The 21482-nt window shown below is 38.5% G+C and overlaps 3 protein-coding genes and 1 long non-coding RNA gene across 5 annotated transcripts in view; 2 read left to right on the forward strand and 2 right to left on the reverse strand.

The window, feature by feature from the left end:
• Positions 1-4162: 4162 nt before the first annotated feature.
• On the reverse strand, positions 4163-6694 carry prok1 (prokineticin 1). Its single transcript, XM_020657105.3, has 3 exons — positions 6481-6694; positions 4940-5065; positions 4163-4597 (listed from the first exon to the last, which is right to left on the reverse strand). Exons 1-3 carry the CDS (start codon positions 6553-6555, stop codon positions 4478-4480), a joined length of 321 nt encoding a protein of 106 aa, XP_020512761.1. The 5' UTR covers positions 6556-6694; the 3' UTR covers positions 4163-4477.
• Positions 6695-9264: 2570 nt separating this feature from the next.
• lamtor5 (late endosomal/lysosomal adaptor, MAPK and MTOR activator 5) lies at positions 9265-12029 on the forward strand. Its single transcript, XM_020657098.3, has 4 exons — positions 9265-9420; positions 9508-9569; positions 10373-10490; positions 11653-12029. The coding sequence occupies exons 1-4, from the start codon at positions 9386-9388 to the stop codon at positions 11711-11713; spliced, it is 276 nt and encodes a 91-aa protein (XP_020512754.1). The 5' UTR covers positions 9265-9385; the 3' UTR covers positions 11714-12029.
• Positions 12030-12569: 540 nt separating this feature from the next.
• slc16a4 (solute carrier family 16 member 4) overlaps positions 12570-21482 on the forward strand; it is a 35862-nt gene continuing 26949 nt past the window's right edge. For both annotated transcript variants that reach the window (XM_020657099.3, XM_065960906.1), the window contains exon 1: positions 12570-12867. The gene's annotated coding sequence lies outside the window, so the exon portion shown is untranslated. The remainder of the gene's footprint in view (positions 12868-21482) is intronic.
• LOC136181020 (uncharacterized) lies at positions 15326-16779 on the reverse strand. The gene is made up of 3 exons (XR_010667497.1): positions 16698-16779; positions 15967-16085; positions 15326-15741 (listed from the first exon to the last, which is right to left on the reverse strand). It is a non-coding gene; the product is annotated as an uncharacterized lncRNA (long non-coding RNA).

Below are 21482 nucleotides of genomic sequence, written 5' to 3' on the forward strand. Positions count from 1 at the left end.
AATCTTTGTTGTTGTTACCCACAGTCAGACTGACATAAGGACATAAGGACACAGAATGCATCCAGGGTATCATCATTCATTTGTCCTATATGTTTAATGCAAATGCATAATGCATGCTTAATATACGACCAATAACCCCTTTTTTGGTGCCTTTTGTTTTTGTATTTAGTCAAAGAAGCCTCCATGTGGAAACACCTCTTTATTGATTACAAATCAGGTTTCTTTTTCAGTAACATAGACTTGGACTTACACTTAGACAGGCTATTGCGCAGAACTCCCTGATTAAAACGTCTCTCAGGATACAGAGCTAGTCAGAGCCATAGCCGAAGATAGTGCTACAGCCGTAGTGTCCCTGCAGAAAGTCAGGAGAAAATACATTTACCTTTCAAAAATCGTCATAATGGTGTTGAAAACTTTTCCATTGCAGTTGGAGCAATTGACCAAAGAGATGTCGGCAGATGCAGCTGAATTCATTCCAGCCACAGATCGTGTATTTATTGGTATTTTAGATGTTTCCAGCTAAAGCAAGTGACCATACACTGCTTAGTTATTTTTATTTGAGAGCTTTGACGTCAGGGCATTAAATGTATGTTTACTCTTACTTCTGAAATGTGGAAAATTAACTTCAGATGGTGTGATGGTATGACTCAGCTCATTGTACGGGTTGGTTAAGGCTCCAACTCAAGCAGTATTTGATGTCATCATCAATGGAAACGCAGTCAAGATGTACAGCTGAAGGTGGACTATACAGAGCTTTGTGAAATGTGTGTTTGTTTAGTTTCTGTTCTTACCGTTCCAGTTTGATCTGCCCTCGTTTGGAGATAGGGGTGGTTTGCCTGCTGTCATCACCTCTGAAGTCCAACTCTCTACCCTGCTTCTGTTGCTAAGAGAGCAAAACAAAACTTATGTTAAACATACATTTAACGTCACAGGAAATGACTTACAAACTCTCAGCCTACTTATTCCACCGGTCCTCGCTTGATTGTGTTTTCAATGACAGGCTAGATGTTGCCAGAGGTGATGGTTTGGAAGGCCAATCATGCTGCTGCCATGAAGGAGGCCTCTGTCTGGCTCAAAACCTGGTTGGCCTCAGAGATGCGCCCCACCTGGACGCATAAGACAGTTGACAGTCACAGTTCAACAGAGCACACATACACGCCTGGTTGGAGTGTAAATAGACACTACATTTTGTTTTCTCCTGTCGTTTGGTTACCTCAACAATGTCCCTGCCCAGATTTTTGGTCATGCTGCAGGTGCCAAACTGGACTGACCAAGGAGAGTCTGCCCGTTTTAAAGCAATGGACTGTACTGAGATGTACCAGTGTTTATACTTTAAAAGTAAATTATATAAATAAATGATTTATATAATAAATAAATAATTATATAAAATAAAAAATAAGTTATAATGGGGCGGCTGTGACTCAGTGGTAGAGTTGGTCATCTCTCACCAGAAGGTCAGGGTTCGATACCCAGCTCCTGCAGCAACATGTCCGATGTGTCCTTGAGCAAAACATTTAACAAGAAGTTACTCATGTTGCTTCGTTGGCAGCTTATAAATGTATGTAAATTAAATTAGCTATGGACACTTTACATAGCAACCTCCGCCATCAGTGAGTGAATGGGTGTTATTGGGTCAGTGTGACCTGCAGTGTAAAAGTAGTCAGAAGACTAGAAAGACATTAGTTAAGCTCAAGTCTGTTTACCATTTATATTCAACCTGAAAACTGTTCAACCACAAACATATACTAAATTGCAGGCCGAGCCTGCATTTTAAATCTCAGTGTGATTTATCACAATCTGGACAGGACCAGCAGACTAAAGGGGACACACAGATTAGAGGAGCTGGTGTGAAAGATGTGAAGGATATATGCATGCTTTTTAAAAAACTATACGTTATTTTTGAGCAATAAGAGAAAACACTACATATCCCAGGAGCAGAGGTGACACAGGACAAACATCTGCATTCTTTGTCACTGACTCAGAAATACGTTAATGGGGTCTGGACACTGTGGATGCCTCTACGTCCTCTTAAAATCTTTTCTCCTGCAGGGCTTCCCCGCAGTCTTTGCTTTGATCAGGGAGGCCCCTTCACACAAAAAAAGATGTCCAGCGTGTTTTAACTGGGTAAACTGCCTGTTTTGCCTCGAGTTCCGTGTGAGCTTTAAAGGTGTGACATCTCAAATCAAGTTGACCTTTAACTGAGTCTTGCCGTAAGGAATATTAGATGGAGAGATTGTCTTTCAACAATTCATCCTTTTAAGACTTAAATGTTAAAGACATGAAGAAATGGTAGCTTTTCAACCAGTCAGCTCAGACTTACTGTAAAATGGAAACATTCAAACATTCAAAAGATAAAAAGCTGCTTCTTGGTGTTGATCACTTCAGTGATTTATACTCACACAAGTGAAGGTCCAGTCTTATTAGAGTCTCAGTCCAGCCAGCATATAAAAGTAGTTTCCCCAAATGGCCATACAAAATAAAATAGTTTCATGAATCACATCTTGATAACAGACAGTGCAATATGGAGATAAAACGCCTAAAGAAAAGAAGAAATAAAAGAACTATTTTATAATATGTTGTTATATTAGACTATTTTGTATCAATAACTTACAGAAAACCATTCAAAAGTATTATAACATACTAACATGTTGATTTATTAACATACTACTATACAAAAATATAAGGAAGTTTGTTAGAGGATTAACTTTTATTGTCTTCCAGATCACTGAATAATAATTACAAGGAAGTGTTTAATAGATACATCTCACACTTTTCTTTAACATTGTTTTCATTGGTTTTATTCTGATCCAAGGGCTGAATCAACAACAGTGTACATACACATGACCACATAGATATCCAATCAGCCCATTCATCATTCTAATCAGTCCATTTCTTATACGTAGGTGGTTCTTCCTCCTTCCAATGCATGGCTATACATTTGTTGGCTGTAATAAGGCCAGTTCTTATATTTTTGAGTTTGTTTTTCTATTGGCATTTATATGCCTCAAAGAGTTACTGTTAACTCTGCGGGAATCGTTCTACCTGTGATGTTATTAAGCACAGTTAGTAAAAGGCCCAGAACATGTGTGTCAGTGTTCCTATTCCTGTTTTACATCTCGGGCAGAACAGGGAGTATTCAGGCTTGATTCTACTTAACCTTTCAGCAGAACAATATATTCTATGGATGTGTTAAAGAAAAAAAAAAAACTACCAATACAAAGTGCTTCCCAATTCCTCTTCTTTGAAGTATACATTCCTCCTCCCACTTGCGTTTCACTCCCAGTGCATCCCATCCATGCTTCATACACTTGCTTTGCACTTAGTTTCACAAACTATGTTGTTGTGTTATTCTATTGCATGAAATAGGCCATTGATCAAACAATAACATTAGATATAATTCTTTACAGGAAGATTTTGCAATTTCAAATTGTACAAGTACTCTATTACATTTAAAGATGTAGCAGTCACAATGCAGACAGTAGAAATATAATGTAGAAAATCCAACTTCAAAGTAATTCTTTGTTGGAAAATTGCTCCTGTCAGTATTACTTGTGTCACCCGATTATTTCTATTGTTAGTTTTTCATTACCACATATCTTTCCACTTCCATTTGTAATGGTTACTTTGAAATGTTTATCACAGCAGCAAAACGTAGTTCGAGTTTGGTGTCTGCAGAGTCTGGCCTCATCAAGCCTATAGATTTATTTTACATGCAGAAATGTGAGGAGTGTTGATATCTAATATCTTAAACTCTGAGTTAGAGCCTGCAGGTGGATGCTGGAGTGATGTTAGAAAGTAAGAGCGTAGCAAGTGACAGAGGAAGAGACCAGGATTCTTGCAGCTTACCCAGACCACCAAAACTGTGAAGACTGAGATTGTGTAGATTGACGCATGGCAAGGGTGAAATCAATGCGTCAGTCAACCAATGACTCAGCCACTTGAAATAGAAAAAGATATCTGCAAAAAAGGAAATTGTCTGCAAGAGTAGCAAAAAGATGCCTGAAATGTCTGTTACACATAAATCTAAATATTCTGTTGCCCATTCTTTTCAATCTGCAGTAGTCAAATACTTCAGATGCCTTCAATGGCCAATTCAGCATTCAAATACATGAAGTACAAATATCGATTACTTACATAAAAGAGTAAATACAGAAGGACAATATTGTTACTATACTTTTATTGACAAGGATATATATACATGTATCTTTATAAATTAACTATTTAGTGCACATGGATAGCTAGAACAGCATTTATATCACAGAGAGCGTCATTGTTTTATTCAGAAAAGTGTCTTGTGGCTCTTTCTTTCTTTTTTTTACAGTGTTGCCATTTTCTTTTTCTGTCCTTGATGAGAAGACAGAATGTAAACTCTTGATTATAGTGCATATAGAGTACACAAATAAACAATACAGTCAACAAGGGTATCATATGTGCTTTTTTCTGCTGTGCTGCTCTTCATCTGAATGTTTGGCGTCCGTTAAAAGTCCAGGTTTTTGAAGTCGTCAGTACATCTATACCTGCTCTCAGCATACCTGGTACATACCAAGTGGGGTAGACACGGGCAGGTGTGATGTTGCCTCTTTCCTAGGTATGGCACCTGAAAGTGAGTAAAATTGAGGAAGGGGGAGATAATCTGACAGTTTAATTAAATCCCTCGTCAACTGACAAATTAAGTTTAAATAGGCTGAATCTAGATTGCTGTAAGCAGAACTAATTGTTTGCATCTGTAGAAAAGCAAAGTGATATACGGCTTTGATTTGCCGCTTCCCTGTGAAGCAGATCGATAGACTCTGCAGTTATCTGAAGCTTTTCTAAAGCTTCAGCCAAACCTGCCAGTGCTTGACATAATCTGGATTTCCTTTAGGAAAGTAGGACTCTATTTGTGTGTGTGTTAGGAAGCACAATGCAGTCAGATTAGTGACATCACATTTCTCCTCACCTTGTGACTAAAAGGGTGGCATTCATCTCCTTCCTCTCCTCTTGGGACGCACATCCTCAGACCCCTCAGCCACAGACTTACAGCACAGCAAAGACCAAAGCCACACTGCAGGTCTCTGTCACAGGCCTGTCGGAGAGAGAGAGAGAGAAAGAGAGAGAGAGAGAGAGAGAGAGAGAGAGAGAGAGAGAGGGATGATGATAAAATAATGGAGGGAAAGACAGAAAAACACAGAGTTCTTTCCATGACAGTTAATCTGTTTTGTTCTTCTGAATGCAAATAGAAATCCCTCATTATGTCAATGCAGTCAAAGCCATTTCATCCATCGCCTGTCATCTTCCTAATTCATTTACAAATCAGCATCAATCACTGAGATAATTTCCTCTTGTTTTTCCAGCGGAGGAGGATGTGGTCTCCTGTCAGTCAAGGCTAATCCAATTTGAGAAGATGATCTTGAAAAGTTTATCTGTGCTGTTTGCATGGTGTTAAGGTTTATTTTTTTACATGGCTAATAACTTGAATAAAAGCTTTTCCAACAGAGCTGTGGACATGCTGCAAACACACACACACACACACACACACACACACACACACACACACACACACACACACACACACACACACACACACACACACACACACACACACACACACACACCTCTGTGCACGACCAACTGTCGTGCTTTAAACCTCATTGCTCCCTATATTTTTATTTTTATCTTGATCTTTAGAGTATTTATTACATTCTTTTACAATTTTTGCAGGTATGAATGTGTATGTGTGCTTGGCTTGTGTTTGTGTGCATGTGCTGGTGTATGTGTAGATATTTTATATTTTTTATATGCTGCCACTGGATTGCTCCAACAGAGTTTCGCTGTATAACATGCATTGACAATAAAGATCTATCTATCTATCTAAAAGGCAATGCCGCCAAATATCAGAAGTTAATACTGTGTCAATACAATCAGATTGCATATGACTTTTGAGTGTGTAGCACTGGTCCTGATGTACAGACAAAATGAGCGATAAAATACATCTGACAGCGGTAGTCAGTGATTGCCAATGGGGTTCAGAGATTGGTACTAAAACAATAAGGGAATAACTTAATCAAAAGAACATGATTGAAAAATTGATCAGTGGATTGTTGAAGTCATTTGCCCCCGAGAAAAGCCAAACATTTGCTAACGTCTTATACTCAGTGGTAAGGTTAAGCTTCTTTTCTCTTTTCTTTATGCTTGTAATTGTTGTTGGATGGTTTTGGATTTTGGAGTTATATATTTTGACAATAACTGTTAATTGCAACCTTAATAAGAAAGTCATAATAAATGTGGCTCAATTCACTTTAAAAAAAGAAAGAAACAGAAAGAGAAGAAGAAGAAGATATACTTTATCAATCCCGCGAGGGGGAATTCAATTTGACTGTTTTTGAACATGCTTCAGTAATTAGAATCTTCATTAAAACTTTTTAATCTGAGAAACTGCCAACAAAAAAAAAACCGAACAGGATAAAGTCAGTGAAACAGAGTGAGAAAGCTCACACTTACCCCTGTGATGACAGCTCCTCTGGAGCAGCTCAGAGACAGCAGGAGGAATGACAGCAGCACCGCCCTGCAGCTCATCACAGCAACAGGACAACTGGACTCTTTCAACAGCTTTTAATGACAATCAACAGCTGTCAACGGTCTGTCCAGCACCTCAATCAGCTCTGCAGTCAGTCATGAAGGGATCCTGAACTGCTCAGATTGGGGATTCACACTCTCTCCCTCTCTTTATCCACCTCCAGACCCCCACCCAACACCCCCCCTCCTTCCTCCCCATGTCTGAAATCTCCCCACGCCCTCTCTGCCTGTCTCCTCAGGAGCTTCGTCATCTTACTCATCTGGATGACGCTGATGGCTGCTTTACTTGTAGAGCTTTAGGGTTTGACAATGAATCTACTGTAGGAAGAGGCACAACATAACTCAAGCGGTTCAAGTTAACACAAAAGTATATAAGCTGCTCAACAATGAGTGATAAAATTAACACTAATTAATAAATTTTTGAAAAATGTTACAGGTGTCACGAAATGCAGAGTTATTTGTTAACCTGAAGCAGACAGATCAAGACAATTCTACATCAAAGCCTGTCAATAAGTTAAATGTAACAAACAGGCTGCTTCATGGGAACTATTATTGGCTACAAATTTCTATTGCGGGATATTTGTGCAATGTGTGACCAAGTGAAGTCAACTTGAATGTTTATTCACACTAAGAAAAAAAGGCCTAAGTTGATTTTGTGTTTTCACATTAATGCTTTGCAGACAGCGTTATGTACAATATTTTCACAGTAGAGTGTGCTCAGAATTTGTCACATTTGTTATATTTGAGGGAAAATCACAACTTCTAGGTGTGTGCAGTTCTGAAATCTCTCGTTATTTGTCCAAAAATCCCAGATTTTCATTCACTTCATCCAATTACAATTTCATCTCAGTTCTACAAGTTTCCACGAATTTGGAGTGACTCAAACTTTCCTATTGCACATTAAGCAACAGAGTCACTTTTTGAAAACAGAAGACAAATAAAGTGATTTAAATGTGCGAAAAAGTACAAAAGAAAGTTAGAAATCTGTGAATGATTTGCCATCAAACACTTTAAAGCAGGATGATGGTAAACTGACTCTGGGTCAGATCTCTATTTTAGGTTTGGCTCAATTAAAAAACAACTGTTTCTAAAGTGACCATGTGTAGCAAATAAAGACATCCTCCTGTCACAAAAGATCAGTATTGCTTGCATGTGTTTTGTGTGTGATGCACAGTAATGCAATTGTGTGTGGATTTGTCCTGTGTAGATGATTTTGCTTGAATAAACTTGCATTGGTGCATGTGTTTGCCTACGTGTGTGCTGGGACAGTGATGGGCAGCCAGTTGTCAGCTGAAGCGCTCATGCTCTGATTTAAGTGGTAAGAAGAGATTTATGAGTGAGCAAGAGGAGAGGATAAGATATGAGTATTACAGAAGAACAGAGGGAGAGTACCCCATGGATTAGTCAGCAGGACATTACCACGCTGCCGAGCAAGTGATGGATTCCTCCGTTGCAGCGGCCACATAATTACATCCACCCATTTCTGCCCCATCAGCAGAAGCAGTGAAGCCTCACTGTCCTGGGACAGGCTGCAGTAATCATTCGGGAGGTGAGCCCAGGCGCTGGCCTCCAGCTAACTTTAGAAGATAACATATTGATAAAATCCATCAACAAAAAAACAGCAAGAAACAAGTTTCCTACACAGTGGTGATTCTAGTCTGTTGAGGCCCAGGCAAAGCTTCACAGGGGTCCCCTCCAACCACTCATCACCATTATGTTATCAATAATCAAACAATTAGAAAATAAACTTTTTAATATCCAACTAACAATCCCACTGCTGGTGTTTCGACTCTGACTCAGGGCCACAGCCTGCAGAGCTGGACATACGGCTTCTCTACTAGTTAACCAATGTTAAACGACGAAGAACAAACACTGCAACATAACCCAGAAGTTATGTGGTTCAAGTGTCTGTCCCCCTACAGCTTAGACTAGCAGCTTCAGTCTTTTTCTATTTTACTGTTTAATATTAAATTGTCATTAACTGTTGTCTAGCTTTCTTTCTTTCTTCACTCCCAGCTGCATGATTCCTCTTCATTTTCCCTCAGGGCCTTTCACTGACAAATTTGGGTTTTAACAGGAATAATGCATGCCACACTTTGCAGAAGTCAGAGTAAGCACCGTCAGTCGGGTCCCCTTAGGGAGGTTTCCGACTGTCATTGGAAACTTGGCACATTTTGAACCACTGCTGGGGTTTATTATTATAAATTATGTCAGCCCCCAACAGTTGCTTGCATTGCCTGTTGACAAGCAGCACCCTTTACATCACTCCAAGGTTTGTTTTTGTCCCACAAGGTGAGAAATTTGTCTTGATCTCTTCACCCATGCTGCCATAAAAACACAACATTCAACATCAGACACATTAAACATAAAAAACATGAAAATTATATAATAATAAATGGTCGTCAATGGGGCTAATTTGCAGTGAAGAATGGCACAAATGGCCCTACAGATTGTCAAGGTTTCATTCCATATTAGTCAGCGAGGAGGTCATGCAAAGACGCCAGGGAAAACTATAGGCTGACATATTAAACCATAATGCCCTAAAATAGAAATCCACATTTAGGCACCTACTCAAACATATATAACAATATCCCTCTTTCGATTAGATAATAATTCTAAGTCTGATATGGCCTACCACTATTTTACCATCACATTGTTTCGTCAAGTTACCATTTTTTCCCGCACTTCGTGTAGTTTGGTCTTCACAGGAGCCCATAGTTCACATGACGGGCACGTGACGCCACCCGGAAGCCTCGGACGCGAGCTGACAACAAAACAAAACTTCCTCCAGAAAAACTTTCATTTTGTTAGTCATTAATAATTGTTTATAATGGAGTCGACCCTTGAGCAGCATCTTGATGACACGTAAGTTATTACCGACACGTAGATCGTGTGTTTTACAGTTCAGCGCGTTTAAATAAGTCTTTTTGTTTGTTTCTTTTCTTTTGGCAGCATGAAAAACCCAGCAGTCGTCGGGGTGCTGTGTACGGATCAACAAGGACACAACCTGGGCTGTAAGAGTTTATTAGGCTTCTGAGCATCTGCGATTTTGTTCTTTTAAGGAAAGGTTTCTCGTAATAAAGACGTAAAATGATCCGGGCAGAGTTAGAGTTGAATTACTCAAGAGGAACTAAAATGTAAAATACTACAAACCAAAGGAGCACAGAGAAATAATACTTTTATACTTTTATACTATGTCAGGTGATGTTGTCTATGTCGTTTCCAAAACACGAACCATCATCAGTCCAAAATGAAATCATTAAGCACTGTTGGTTCTTATAAACTGAATCTGTATCCTTCTGTGGTAGAAGACTAAATAACTTGCGTTTCAGGCAGTTTACACACAAAACAAGACATTTTAGAGGGATTTATTAAAGAAATAATGGGTAAGCTTGTTGGTACTGTAAGTAGATGTGAATTGAGTGACGTAATATACTAAAGTATTGTTATTTGATATGTATTTTTCATTGAGACATGCAGTAAACCAATAATACAGACAAATATATTCTCTACACAAACACACCCAGTGGACCCAGTTTGTCCTGTATTCACAGTTCTCACTGAGATGTTATAATAATGAAGTTAATGTAATAACACATCACAGCAAATAAGGACTGTTATAAAAATCAAAATGTTACACCTATAAAAACATTCAAAAAGTCCTGTGTACCATAGCTTTCATAAGCCATCTATTTTTGAGTGATTGTTCTTTTTAGGATCCTTTATTGCTGTATGTACTGATGTATTGTTAGATTAGTCTGCCCCTGATCTCTTTATAAATTCTTCTTAGTGATATTTTCATTTCTTCCATCCCCAGGTCGCGGCTCCCTGTCTGATGAACACGGCGGTGTTGTGTCTGTTTTGGCCAAACAAGCTGCAGCACTCAGCAAAGACCCAACAGACACTCCGACTGTGTGCCTGGAATCTGAGTCAGGGTGAGCTCTCACACAAACTTTTTTTTTTCTTTGCTTGACAAACTTTCATAACCCTTTCTCTTCTTCTCAGTAAATGTAAGAGAACTGCCTGTAGTTGTTTTGATTAATCCTCAGGAGGATCATTAAATCAAAGAAAACAGTTGAAACGGATCCAAAATCAAAGATGGAACATCCTTTTTTCTTTTTTTACCTCAGACTTTGCTCAAAGTTATTGCAAAGGTGTGCTTTTCCATTTGTAAGGCTTTGGTGCCACCTTCTGGACAAACATCGTCTAGTTCCTCTGTGTCCTCATTTCTACTCCTCTCAGTACTTGTCAGAAGAAGTCGTTTAAAATGTTAGACCTAGTTGTAGTTGTAAACATAATGTAAACTTCCACAGCTTTGCTTTCTAAGGAAGGAAGGAAGGGTTACAGGATTTTGTTTCACACGGTGTAAATCAATTTTCAGATGAGCAAGTCACATATCAAAAAACAGCTCACAGTTGATATATCAACTGTGAGCTGATAATTCTGTTCTGATTTTTATTTATCAAAAGACTCTAGAAATACACGTTAATTAAAAACTAGTTTACACTTGTTACTTTTTCGAGCTGTAAAGCTGACACTCAGGATGATGATGCTTAGAAAATCTGTTAATCATTGCAGACAATAGTAGGGCATCTTTAGGGAACTTTGTATTTGTATGAAGTTTAAAGTATTGATCATTTTGTGCTACAACACCAGGCCCAAATGCATTGCATTAATAAGCTCAGTCTGTAGGGATTTGGGTTGGGAACCGAATGGTTGCCGGTTCAAGTCCTGAGCACTGCTGAGGTGCCCTTGAGCAAGGCACCTAACCCCAAAAACAGCTCTGGAGGGCTCGCTGTGGGCAGCCCCCTCACTCTGAGACCTCTCCATTAATTCATGTCCATAGGATCCTGTTTGTGCATGTGTGTGTATTTCGGCCCATGTGTGTGTTCATGTTCATTAAACAAAGTTTTAAACCGGATCTCCCCTTGAAGGGATTAATAAAGTATAAATTATTATTAATATGGAAGGTGAATGACAGACAGGTTGAGTTTCATATACGAGACGCTGTTGGTGGTTGAATTATTCATCATATTTGTCAGTAAGTTTATCATCTCAATGTTTTTTTTCTGAGTCTGTTGTTTTGTTTGTTTTTAGAAACATTCTGGTGAGGAGTCATGGGACCATCACAGTCGCCGTTCACAAGATAGCATCCTGAAGACAACGTGATCAAACTGGACAAGTTTTACTGTAAAGAAATGTTAACGCAACCATTAATCATCCAATTTGAACATTTTTGCCTGTCTCTGTGTTCTTCTGTATTGGATTTCTTTCTTTTGTGTGAAAAAAATAATATATTTAAATCTTAGAAATATTGTTCTGCTGTCATGTACACATTAGACTCTGCAGTGACTCCCAGCCATGTTACAGCTTTGTGTGCACACTTCGGTTTTACATTCATTTCTTTCATCTAATGCAGTCATGCGGAGAGTAACACCACTTAATAAACTTTGACTTGACTTTGTGCTGCCCTCTTTTGTGTGAAGTGTCAATTATTTTCTCCTCTGCTCTGTGTTTCCTGGTTAAACATTTCATTTTAGTTGGCAGCAGCGAAAAATTCACCAAGTAAATGAAAAGTATAGTTAATTATTAATCAAGCCAAATATGACGCCATTGGGTTCTAATTTTTCACTCTAATTAAAGAGCTTGATAGGGTCATCCTCTGAGTGAAGATGTCCACTTTGACACAAGTACAAATTTGTTTTGCAACAGACGTCTCGCAAAATGTGTTGCAAAACTCAAGCAGCGCAGATTCGCGCGAGAAAAGTAGTGGATTTTTTATTACAAGCAATATTTTTACATAAAAGTTCACTTTTTTTTACCTTCAAATTCTCACATCACATTCTACAAGCTCTCCTATTTTGCAGCATATCTACCTTCATACTCGGTCTCCAGACCTGACTAAACTCTGCGGTGGCTCTGATGTTTTGACCGCAGAGCGTTTTTTTTTTTTTCCCTCTCCCCCTCCTCTCTCCCCCTGAGCCCTCGGATGAGGTTCACTGCTACGTCTCAGTCACGTGGCCCTCCTCAGTGTGGAAGCTTTGCTCTCTGCGGCTCCTCGGCACAAGGCAGCGATGTGGAGGCTGAAATGTGAGATGCAACTCAGAGGGACTCGCTCGTAGAGGCAAAGTTATGGCACGTTCATCGTCGGAGAAAAACGTCCCGCAGCAGTTTCTCTCCTCCAGAAGGTCCCTCGCCGGTGATGCGCACGCCTTCCTGGGACGCACAAACCCAGAGCGAGAAGACCGAAAATTACGCATCAGGTTCAACTAATTGAATCGACGAATATAAAAGGACTGAGGGAGTTTTCAGGTATGGATTTTTGTGTGTGTGCCATTTTTTCCCTTTAACCCAAGACATGAATAGTTTTTACAAAAAAAAACAAAAAACAAGACGAAGATTTGTTTTAATTTAATACATTATATTAATATTAAATTATGTACACCTGTTTTTCTTTATTGTTGGAATACTTTTGTCAGAACAAACTTCCTCCAAACTGTTTCAAACCCAAAACTTATTTAGAATTTTCAAACTTTTCTCCTACGTTGCGTCAATGCAGGTGCAGCCTCTTTTACTCAGATCCCTGAAAACATCCCCTTAATATTCAGCTTGGATGGATCAGCTTGCAATTTTTTTTACGCATCCTCTTCAACGATCCTTTTCTTTCCTCCCAGAGTTAAGCTGAGTGAGGGGCACGATGCAAAAGGCCTGTCTGTTGAGTTTTATGTTCTCATTCACATATAAATATACATGATGTGATGTATAGTTTGACTTACAGTGTTCATATGTATATGTTGCACCCATGAAAAGACCAGGACTCTGTCTTCCGTTTGGCAACTTTATTCTTCCCGGTGCTGTATTTATTTATGATTATCTTTCTTAAGAAGCATCGGGTCCTCAACAAAAACGGCATACATGCGCATTCATCCCTTGACCACGACCCCGACCTTTTACGTCAACTCTGCACGCAGGCCGATGACGTCATATATCAAACCTAAAATTAAAAGAGTTCATTACAACTTTTTAATTTCTGTGTAAACTAACATGAAATTACAGTACCTGTATGTTTTTTTTAATTAACAAATTAAACAAATGTGAAATAATATTACATACAATACTTTCTAACTTATAGTGTTGTGTGCTTTCTTCTGTCAAATTTAATTGCATACAAATATTTCTAGGTCGCAACATATATGTTTTATACAACGTTTATTTTGTATGCACTTGAAGAATAGTGTACATGTTGAGATCTTATTTTGTTATTCATGACGTGCCTTCCTGTTGTGATGCGTTTTGCGACCTACGTTAAAGGGCCCATATTATGCTTATTCTGGTTTTATGTGCTCTTTAGTGTGTTTTCCTGTGCATGTTTAGGCACATCTATTTGCAAAAATTCAAAGTCCGCGTAAACGCGGCTTCTCCCGCGTCCTCCTGTTCGGTTCTAGCCCCCCTCGAAAAAAAATTGCCAGTGTGACGTCAGCTCATGTGGCACGCCCACCATATGCCGCAGCCTCAGGTAGCACAGTTGTGCTAAGGTGCTCTGGAAGTTCACAACCACAACATGTAAGTACGCTTCATTGTCTTTTTTATTTGTTTGAAAACAACTTTTTAGCTGCTACGGATACATTAGTTCTGTGAAGGCTGTCTGTAGCTGAACTGTAAACCTCGGCTAACATGCTAAGTAATGCTATTTTTCGAAATTTGAGCAGTGCTAAACTATTTATCAACTTTCACCTAAAGCGGTAACAGGTGTAGCAGTGTCAACCACCCTCAGACATGTAAGTAGTGTTTTGGGGGTCCAGATCCGCTTGTTACGGACTCAGAGCATTATTGGACTCTGCAAACGCTGACATTGTTGTGGTTAGCCTCTCTCTAGGTTTTGTGACTTTGCATTTGTTTATTGGTGTGAGAAGCTTGAACGGTGCTAAAGTTCGGGTTTTATGACCGTGGTTCGAAAAGGTCTAATGAATGTAAAATCCACTTTGTTACAGTGTCTGAGCTTTATAAGACTCTGCTAACTTCCCGGCTAACACAGCTGTTGTTATCCTCTTTCTACTCTCTTATCCACCTCTTCGTAAAACTGCTTTGTTACGTGGTGATTTTTTATCGATGTAGTAAGCCAGACCATTGCTAAAGTATTGATAATTGATCTAAACAGCTCGGCCAGTGTTCAGGTGGTGTTGTTTAATCATAGCACTGACTGCAAAAGAACGGGTTAACCCATATATTTATATAGGCTATTCAGTAACACAAGAAACGTAAAGATGTGTGCAGCAGGCACTTTGTTTTGAAAGATATGTGTGGTCTAAATATTTAGCTATGAACAAGAAGACAGTGCATTTTTGAATCATGTTAGATTACCATGCTAAATTTGCAATTTTTCTGTCTCTTTTTACAAACAAAGTGTACCAAATACGGAGCGGTCACACTGGTCAAACGAATTGGACTTCAGCGTTGAAGCGTGCTTGGGCACGGTACGGATGGCCAGTGTGACCGCGCCCTAAGGGACAAGCAAAGGTACGCACACACACCTAAAAAAATTGTCCAACTGCTGAAATCTGACGAAGAATATCAGAAAACTGTGATTTCATTACATGATTGCTGATTTTAGTTTTTTGTATTGTAGCTTGTTGCTGTCTGTGATGCATAACAACGAACATGCTGAACGTGATAAAGCAACAACCTCTACAGGACAGCTGGTCTATAAGGTGGCATTCCTCAAATCCCAAAAAAACAGACACAACATACAGTGAGTTACAAATTATTTTATTTTTTGAACCCAAAAGGACAACACATTTTTAAACCTTTAAAGTGATAAATACCTATTTAAATATACCTTTATAGTCTTTGTAAACGTTTCCAAAAAACAGATGAGTGTGAAAAATGAGCAGTAACCAAACATTATGAAATAGATTTTTGTTCTTGAATTACTTTTTTACAGGATATGTCAGGGACTTGGGCACTGGTGTTGGAGATGTTTCAGGAACCAGAACCATTCATGGAGGAGCTGCAGAAAATACCTGGCTCTGAAAAAGAAGAAGTGGTGGCTCGACACGTGTCCAGGTGTAGTCAAGGGGCGGGCGGAAGCCAACATACTGTCCAGTCGGGTCAGGAAACTCGGGGCGAGTCCTCAGGACGACACACGATAGGATAACCACTCCAACCACTGCCAAGTGTCTGCACAGCCTGCATGGAGACAATATAGTTGGATGTAAAAATGTTACTTCTCATTGTATATTTACACGTATAGTTCTACACATTTAAATGTTTTTTTTAACCGAAACTGAGAATAAATAACTTTCAAACAAATGATTTTCTCACTTGTTTACTTTTATTCCTCTGAAATAGTGAAACTGTTTGATTAGAATGTATTTGATTGAAGATGTAAGTCATTATTTATAATGAACATACTCTTCTGCAGTTCTCTGTGACGTTCTCCTCTGAAGATGTTGTGGATGTTTTGAAGTGTATATGGGTTTAAACAGTCCTGGATGTTTTTGGTACAAGGAACAGGCAGTGGATATATTCTCCTGATGAAAGAAGAAGAAACTGATCAAAATGAAATAATGTTCAATAAGAAGGAAAATAATGACAGAGGAGGAAACATTATTGCATGAGATATTGATCCAACAACCACGTGATTATCACCTGGGCTTTTGTAAGTCAAAGTAAGTCTATGATGTCATTGATACTTACAATTGCTCATTGAATTTTTAATCACATCAAGGAGGTGATTTAAAATGCAGAACAGTCGCTGCAATAAACAATGTACAGTACTAATGTAAATACAATAAAAATGTATTGTACAGAACACATTTGTGGCCAATAATCATATTGTAATCAAGCCAAACTTTGTGAAGCCACGAGTAAGACATATATTGATTAGGTAAACATGCTGGTAGCTCCAGTCAGTGAAATTGGAGGAGGCTAACGTATTTTTCAACACAATAACAGTGAGTATTTTTATGATAAAAAGATCATAGGCTACGTTGCTATATCCCGGTTACAGTATTCTGCAGCACACCTTTTCTGCTTTGGTAGGCAGTTAGCTGCAGTTTCCACACATACACCACAACAATGAAGTTACCCGATGAGCAGAAATTACACACATATTACATCTGAAAGGACTGCAAAATAAATACCTGCAACACCGAAACGCCGTGCTAATGCTCATGATTGTTCCTCCTGGATAACGCCGTTGCTTGTTTACCTGCTGCTCTCGCTGCATTCCCAATATGGTAAAAGGGGCGTGGCATTTCCGAGAACTGACCAATTGCGACAGAGCGGTTCGGCCGACCAATCATATCAGACTTGGCCCACGTGGGAATTTGCAGAGTGGGCTTTACGAACAGTATCAGAGCGGAGAAGGTGCAAGGAGGAGCAGTACATGAAAACAGACACATTGTTTTTGACTGTGAACATATTTTAGTAGGCACATAAATTAAATATATGAACCCATAAAAGGGCATAATATGACCCCTTTAAGATGTAAGAGCGGGAGATCGGTGGTTGTATTCCATGGCTGCTGACGAAATGCTATTCCAGTTAGCTGTGAAGAAGTAATGAATAAAAGGTGACGTGATTAAATTAAAGTGTGATTATTGGTAACATGGCTGACGAAGCAGCCGACCCGACACTGTCAACTGCGGTCAAGGCAGCCGCTCCTCGCTTTTACATGAAGTGAAGTGAGCCGCCCCTAAATTTGAAGTGCCCACGTATTCTGATCTTTATGGTAAATGCTCCTGACTCCAGAGGGAGTAACAGACAGAGAGAGCGATTTTGCCCCGTTATTAATCTCCTTTTTCAAAAAAAGTGCTAAATGCCGAAATCTTACCATAAAACTGGCTATGAGATACACGTGTATGAAACGGGAGCATAATATTACGAGTCTGCGGTAACTTCCGTTTTTCAATATACGGTGTTCACAATAAAATAAAATAAAACAGCTTTCTTGGAGAAAAAAAAAATAAAAAAAAAATATATATATATATATATGTATATATATATATATATATATATATATATATATATATTAGTACTTCGAAGACTACATGCACAGGATCTATGGAGAACTTCCACTGTGTACTGTTTGAGAAATCCACTGTCAAAGTTCCTTATAAATAGCTATAATGAGTCTTTTTTCTGACTTTGATGTCTTGTAAAAACATTTTCCTCCATAAGTACACCATGATTCTGATATGATTGGACTTAGTACTTCTTAGACTACATGCACAGGTACTATGAAGTACTTTTACTGTGTACTTTTTGAGAAATCCACTGTCAAAGTTTCTCGTAAATCACTATAATGACTCTATTTTTCTGACTTTGATGTCTTGTAAAAACATTTTCCTCCATAAGTACACAATGATTCTGATATGGTTGGACTAAGTACAAAAAACATTTTCCCTGAAATCCACTGTCAAGCTTCCTTATACAGCACAGCTCTCTGCAGTGTTTTGAATCTGACAGTACCAGTTTGATACGCTCTGTCACAGCTACATGTTGCACTTTTAATATTTTGCAATAAATACAAATACAAGCATTTTTCAAATATTAATAATCTGTAACGAATAAAAAATTACTATTTACATGTTTTTACATTTATTATAATCGTTAACATTTTCGTAGAACATACATATGAAATTACAAAGATTATGAACACCAACAACTATATACATCTGTCTTTTTTCTTCAAATTTGAACCAATACAAATATTAACAAAGATTTAAACAAACAAAAAATACAGCCATCAAATTAAAAATATGAAATACATTTTGTCCCAAGCGCTCACATGTCTTTAAGACCATGACATTTAGTTATTTTTTTTCCCCCTAACTGCAAAGAGCACAATCCCAATTGTTCACCCTTGCATGTTGGAGTTGTTGTTCATCCATGGCTAGGCACTGCTCATGGCACCATCTTTGGCATGCGTCACACTGTTTCTATAAAATAAAAAGTGCAAACCTTTATCAACTTGTCAGGAATAGAGAATCTTGTGCAATAGAGAAACATTTCTAGTTATAGGCAGAGCAATCTATACACATAATCATCTTCTATTTAGGTTTGTATGTGGGAATTTGTGTCCACTACATTACTCTTTGCAAAAGTTTGCAGCATATTTGCAATAAAATTGTGTATTATCTACTTGACAACTGAGGTCCTAGCTCCCATGAGAAGACTTAATTGTAATATCATTATTGAGCATATGCATTTATTTTTTAATTTGTGGGGGTAATGATGAAGACGAGGTTGGTTTTTGAAAGAGTACAATCTCTGGTAACACATGACAGCTTCTTTTTCTTGATTTTGTAAAAATCCTTGTAATTGCAAGCATTCATTTTTTTCATATGTGCCATAAACTTGCTTACTTTCTATATCTTTGAATTAATTAAAAATATTTTGTTAAAGTATCAAGGGGTTGAGGCTGGACTGAATTTCATTGTGTAGTGATCTGCAATGACAATAAAGGATTCATCCATCTATAACTAACAAAGACTTTGGCCCTCCAAATCCTTCATAAATACTGAATGAGAGGTCTCATCCTTAACTATTCAAAAATAAATTATTTTAGAATAGCAGAAGTGAATGTGTTTGACTCTTTTGAGCATGTGTATTCTAAAAGGTATGATTTTTTTAATGACATTACTTAAATGTTATTCTTCTTTTCTGAAGGCCTTACCTGCAAACAAGAGATCCAAAAACCCATCTCTGACTTATTCATTTAGTTTATCATTGTTATTCATTTATTAGTGATAGCAGCATAGTTTTGATTTGCTGATTTATGAAATGGGATAAAAAGAAACTCTTGCGCTAACTAACCCATTCTAGACGAACATTAGGCATTTCCACAATGTTCCATAAACTTATTTTAAAGGGTGAATAAGCTTTAATTAAACATACTATTTGTTAAAAACACCTAAAACAACTTTAATCAAAATGCAATTAACCTAGATTTTAAACACAAATACACTCAGAAATATGGTAAACTCCTTTTTTAAAAATCTTTTTTAACCTCCTGAAGCTCTTTGTGTTCTGCTAGCATAGCTCTACTAGAGGCATTAAGATGATTCTCCAATACTTTAGATAATGCTTTAATTTCCTGCTGAGAGACATAAACACCATATGATGGCAAAAGGATGCTCGCTGCCTCCTGAAACCCAGACATTTCTCTTTTCTGTCTATCCATTGGTGGATGCAGTGCAGCAATTTCTTTAGATTCAACTTCTCTAATCATAGGAACTAAGTAGGCCAAATAATACATCCCTTTTAGATTTTTGTATGGCATGCAGCTCTATTACCACAGATCAAATACACCCTCTCAGGGAGAGGCTGCTGTTTTATACTAACATTTATAACCTACTTACAAGAACTCCGTCCCAACTCCGACTGTCTTCTATACCTTGGAAACATAGGGGAACATCTTGCAATTCATGTCTGAGAACTGGAAGAATACTTAGAGCAATCACGTGGAGTTGTTTTCTCTTAACTGAGCAGTTGTGCTAATTTACTTTAACCATAAGGAATGCTTTTGTACCTAGCCAGGGTTGGACTTCAATTAGTGCTTCAGTTAATATTGAGGAAGTATAAGACTGTGGAACACAAATGTTATCTCTAATCAAGTCTGTGCAGTTAGTTTGAACCAATGTTAACTGTAACATGTATTGAAAAGCTAATTTAAAGTTTAATTTCACCAAATTGATTCGCAACAGATTAAAGCAGTTTGAGTTATTCCTGGGGGTGAATAGTAGGCGTTTACCTCTTTAACTGTATCTAAGGCAAAATCCATACCGTGAATATTCTGATTTAACTTTTGGATAAGCCGGTGAATAACAATCATCTGCACCTTTTTCCATTCTTGAACCTAAATCATTCCAGTCAAAAAACACATAATCAACTTTGGAGAATGGAATAGGTGTGAACATAGGAGAATACATTGATTTTGGCAGATTTTGACACAACCAACATTTGCTGAGATTACGTTCATGACAAAATGATTTCACAAATTCCAGATTGCTGTCTGCATTAGGTCTGACCCGGGGGGATGTGCTGGTTCCAATTACCAAATTACAATCATGATCATCTTCAAGCTCTGTTGTTGAAGAAGTGCTAAATTTATTGGAGGAGAGCGTCTTAGATTAATGTGAGAACTTGACAAAATGATCTCTTCATAACCTGACCTGCGTACAGCTGTCATGTGTTGGGTGGCTGAGAAGTTTAGAATGTTAAACACTAAGTGTGGAACTTGCACAATACAGTCATTGGCCAGTACAATAGGATCTGATATTGTTCAATCATTGTGGCTACAGCAGCCACTGACCTGACACAGCCAGGCTTTCCAAGGACAACCGGCCCCAGCTTAGACGAATAATACGCCACTGGACGGTAATCTGATCCATGCTTTTGCACCAAAAACACCAGAAGCAAATCCTTCCTTCTCACAAACATGGAGTCCGGCAGCCCCAGCACGGGAGCTGAGATAAAAGCAATCTTAAGATCTTGGAAGGCTGAGTACATGTTTTCATTCCAATCGGTCCCGTGGAAGACCTCAACACAGAGTCCATTCCAGCATACTCCAAAATCCAATGATGACAGTAATTTGTCATTCCCAGAAAAGTTCTACAAACACTGCTACAAACCCAAACGACTGGCTCTGCATAAATGCCTACACCAACACGCTGGTGTAGGCTGAGCCCAGAACACCTCTTCCCATTTTCCCTCATCACTATGGCTATGGCACCATGCCACCTGATGGGGAGAAACTCTGCAGGAGGTACAGAGCGTCCAAGGCGGTGTGAATGTGAGGAACATGATGTCCATTGTCGTGTTTGTGTAGGTCATTCCAGATGTGTTTGTTCACCACCTTATTTGCCTCTATGAAGGTTTATTCTCTGGTGGGCCCACAGCCCAACAGACCTGTAGTATTGCTT

Source organism: Labrus bergylta, chromosome 12 (genome assembly GCF_963930695.1).
Source record: "Labrus bergylta chromosome 12, fLabBer1.1, whole genome shotgun sequence".
Lineage (NCBI taxonomy): Eukaryota > Metazoa > Chordata > Actinopteri > Labriformes > Labridae > Labrus > Labrus bergylta.

Bases quoted from the DNA above. Each gene is read 5' to 3' on its own strand.
- lamtor5 (XM_020657098.3), top strand. From the start codon at position 9,386: ATGGAGTCGACCCTTGAGCAGCATCTTGATGACAC. The intron at 9,421-9,507 runs GTAAGTTATTAC...TTCTTTTGGCAG, and splicing joins GAGCAGCATCTTGATGACAC to CATGAAAAACCCAGCAGTCG. The intron at 9,570-10,372 runs GTAAGAGTTTAT...TTCCATCCCCAG, and splicing joins ACAAGGACACAACCTGGGCT to GTCGCGGCTCCCTGTCTGAT.
- prok1 (XM_020657105.3), bottom strand. From the start codon at position 6,555: ATGAGCTGCAGGGCGGTGCTGCTGTCATTCCTCCTGCTGTCTCTGAGC. The intron at 5,066-6,480 runs GTAAGTGTGAGC...TCTCTCCGACAG, and splicing joins GAGGAGCTGTCATCACAGGG to GCCTGTGACAGAGACCTGCA. The intron at 4,598-4,939 runs GTGAGGAGAAAT...ACTCACTTTCAG, and splicing joins GCCACCCTTTTAGTCACAAG to GTGCCATACCTAGGAAAGAG.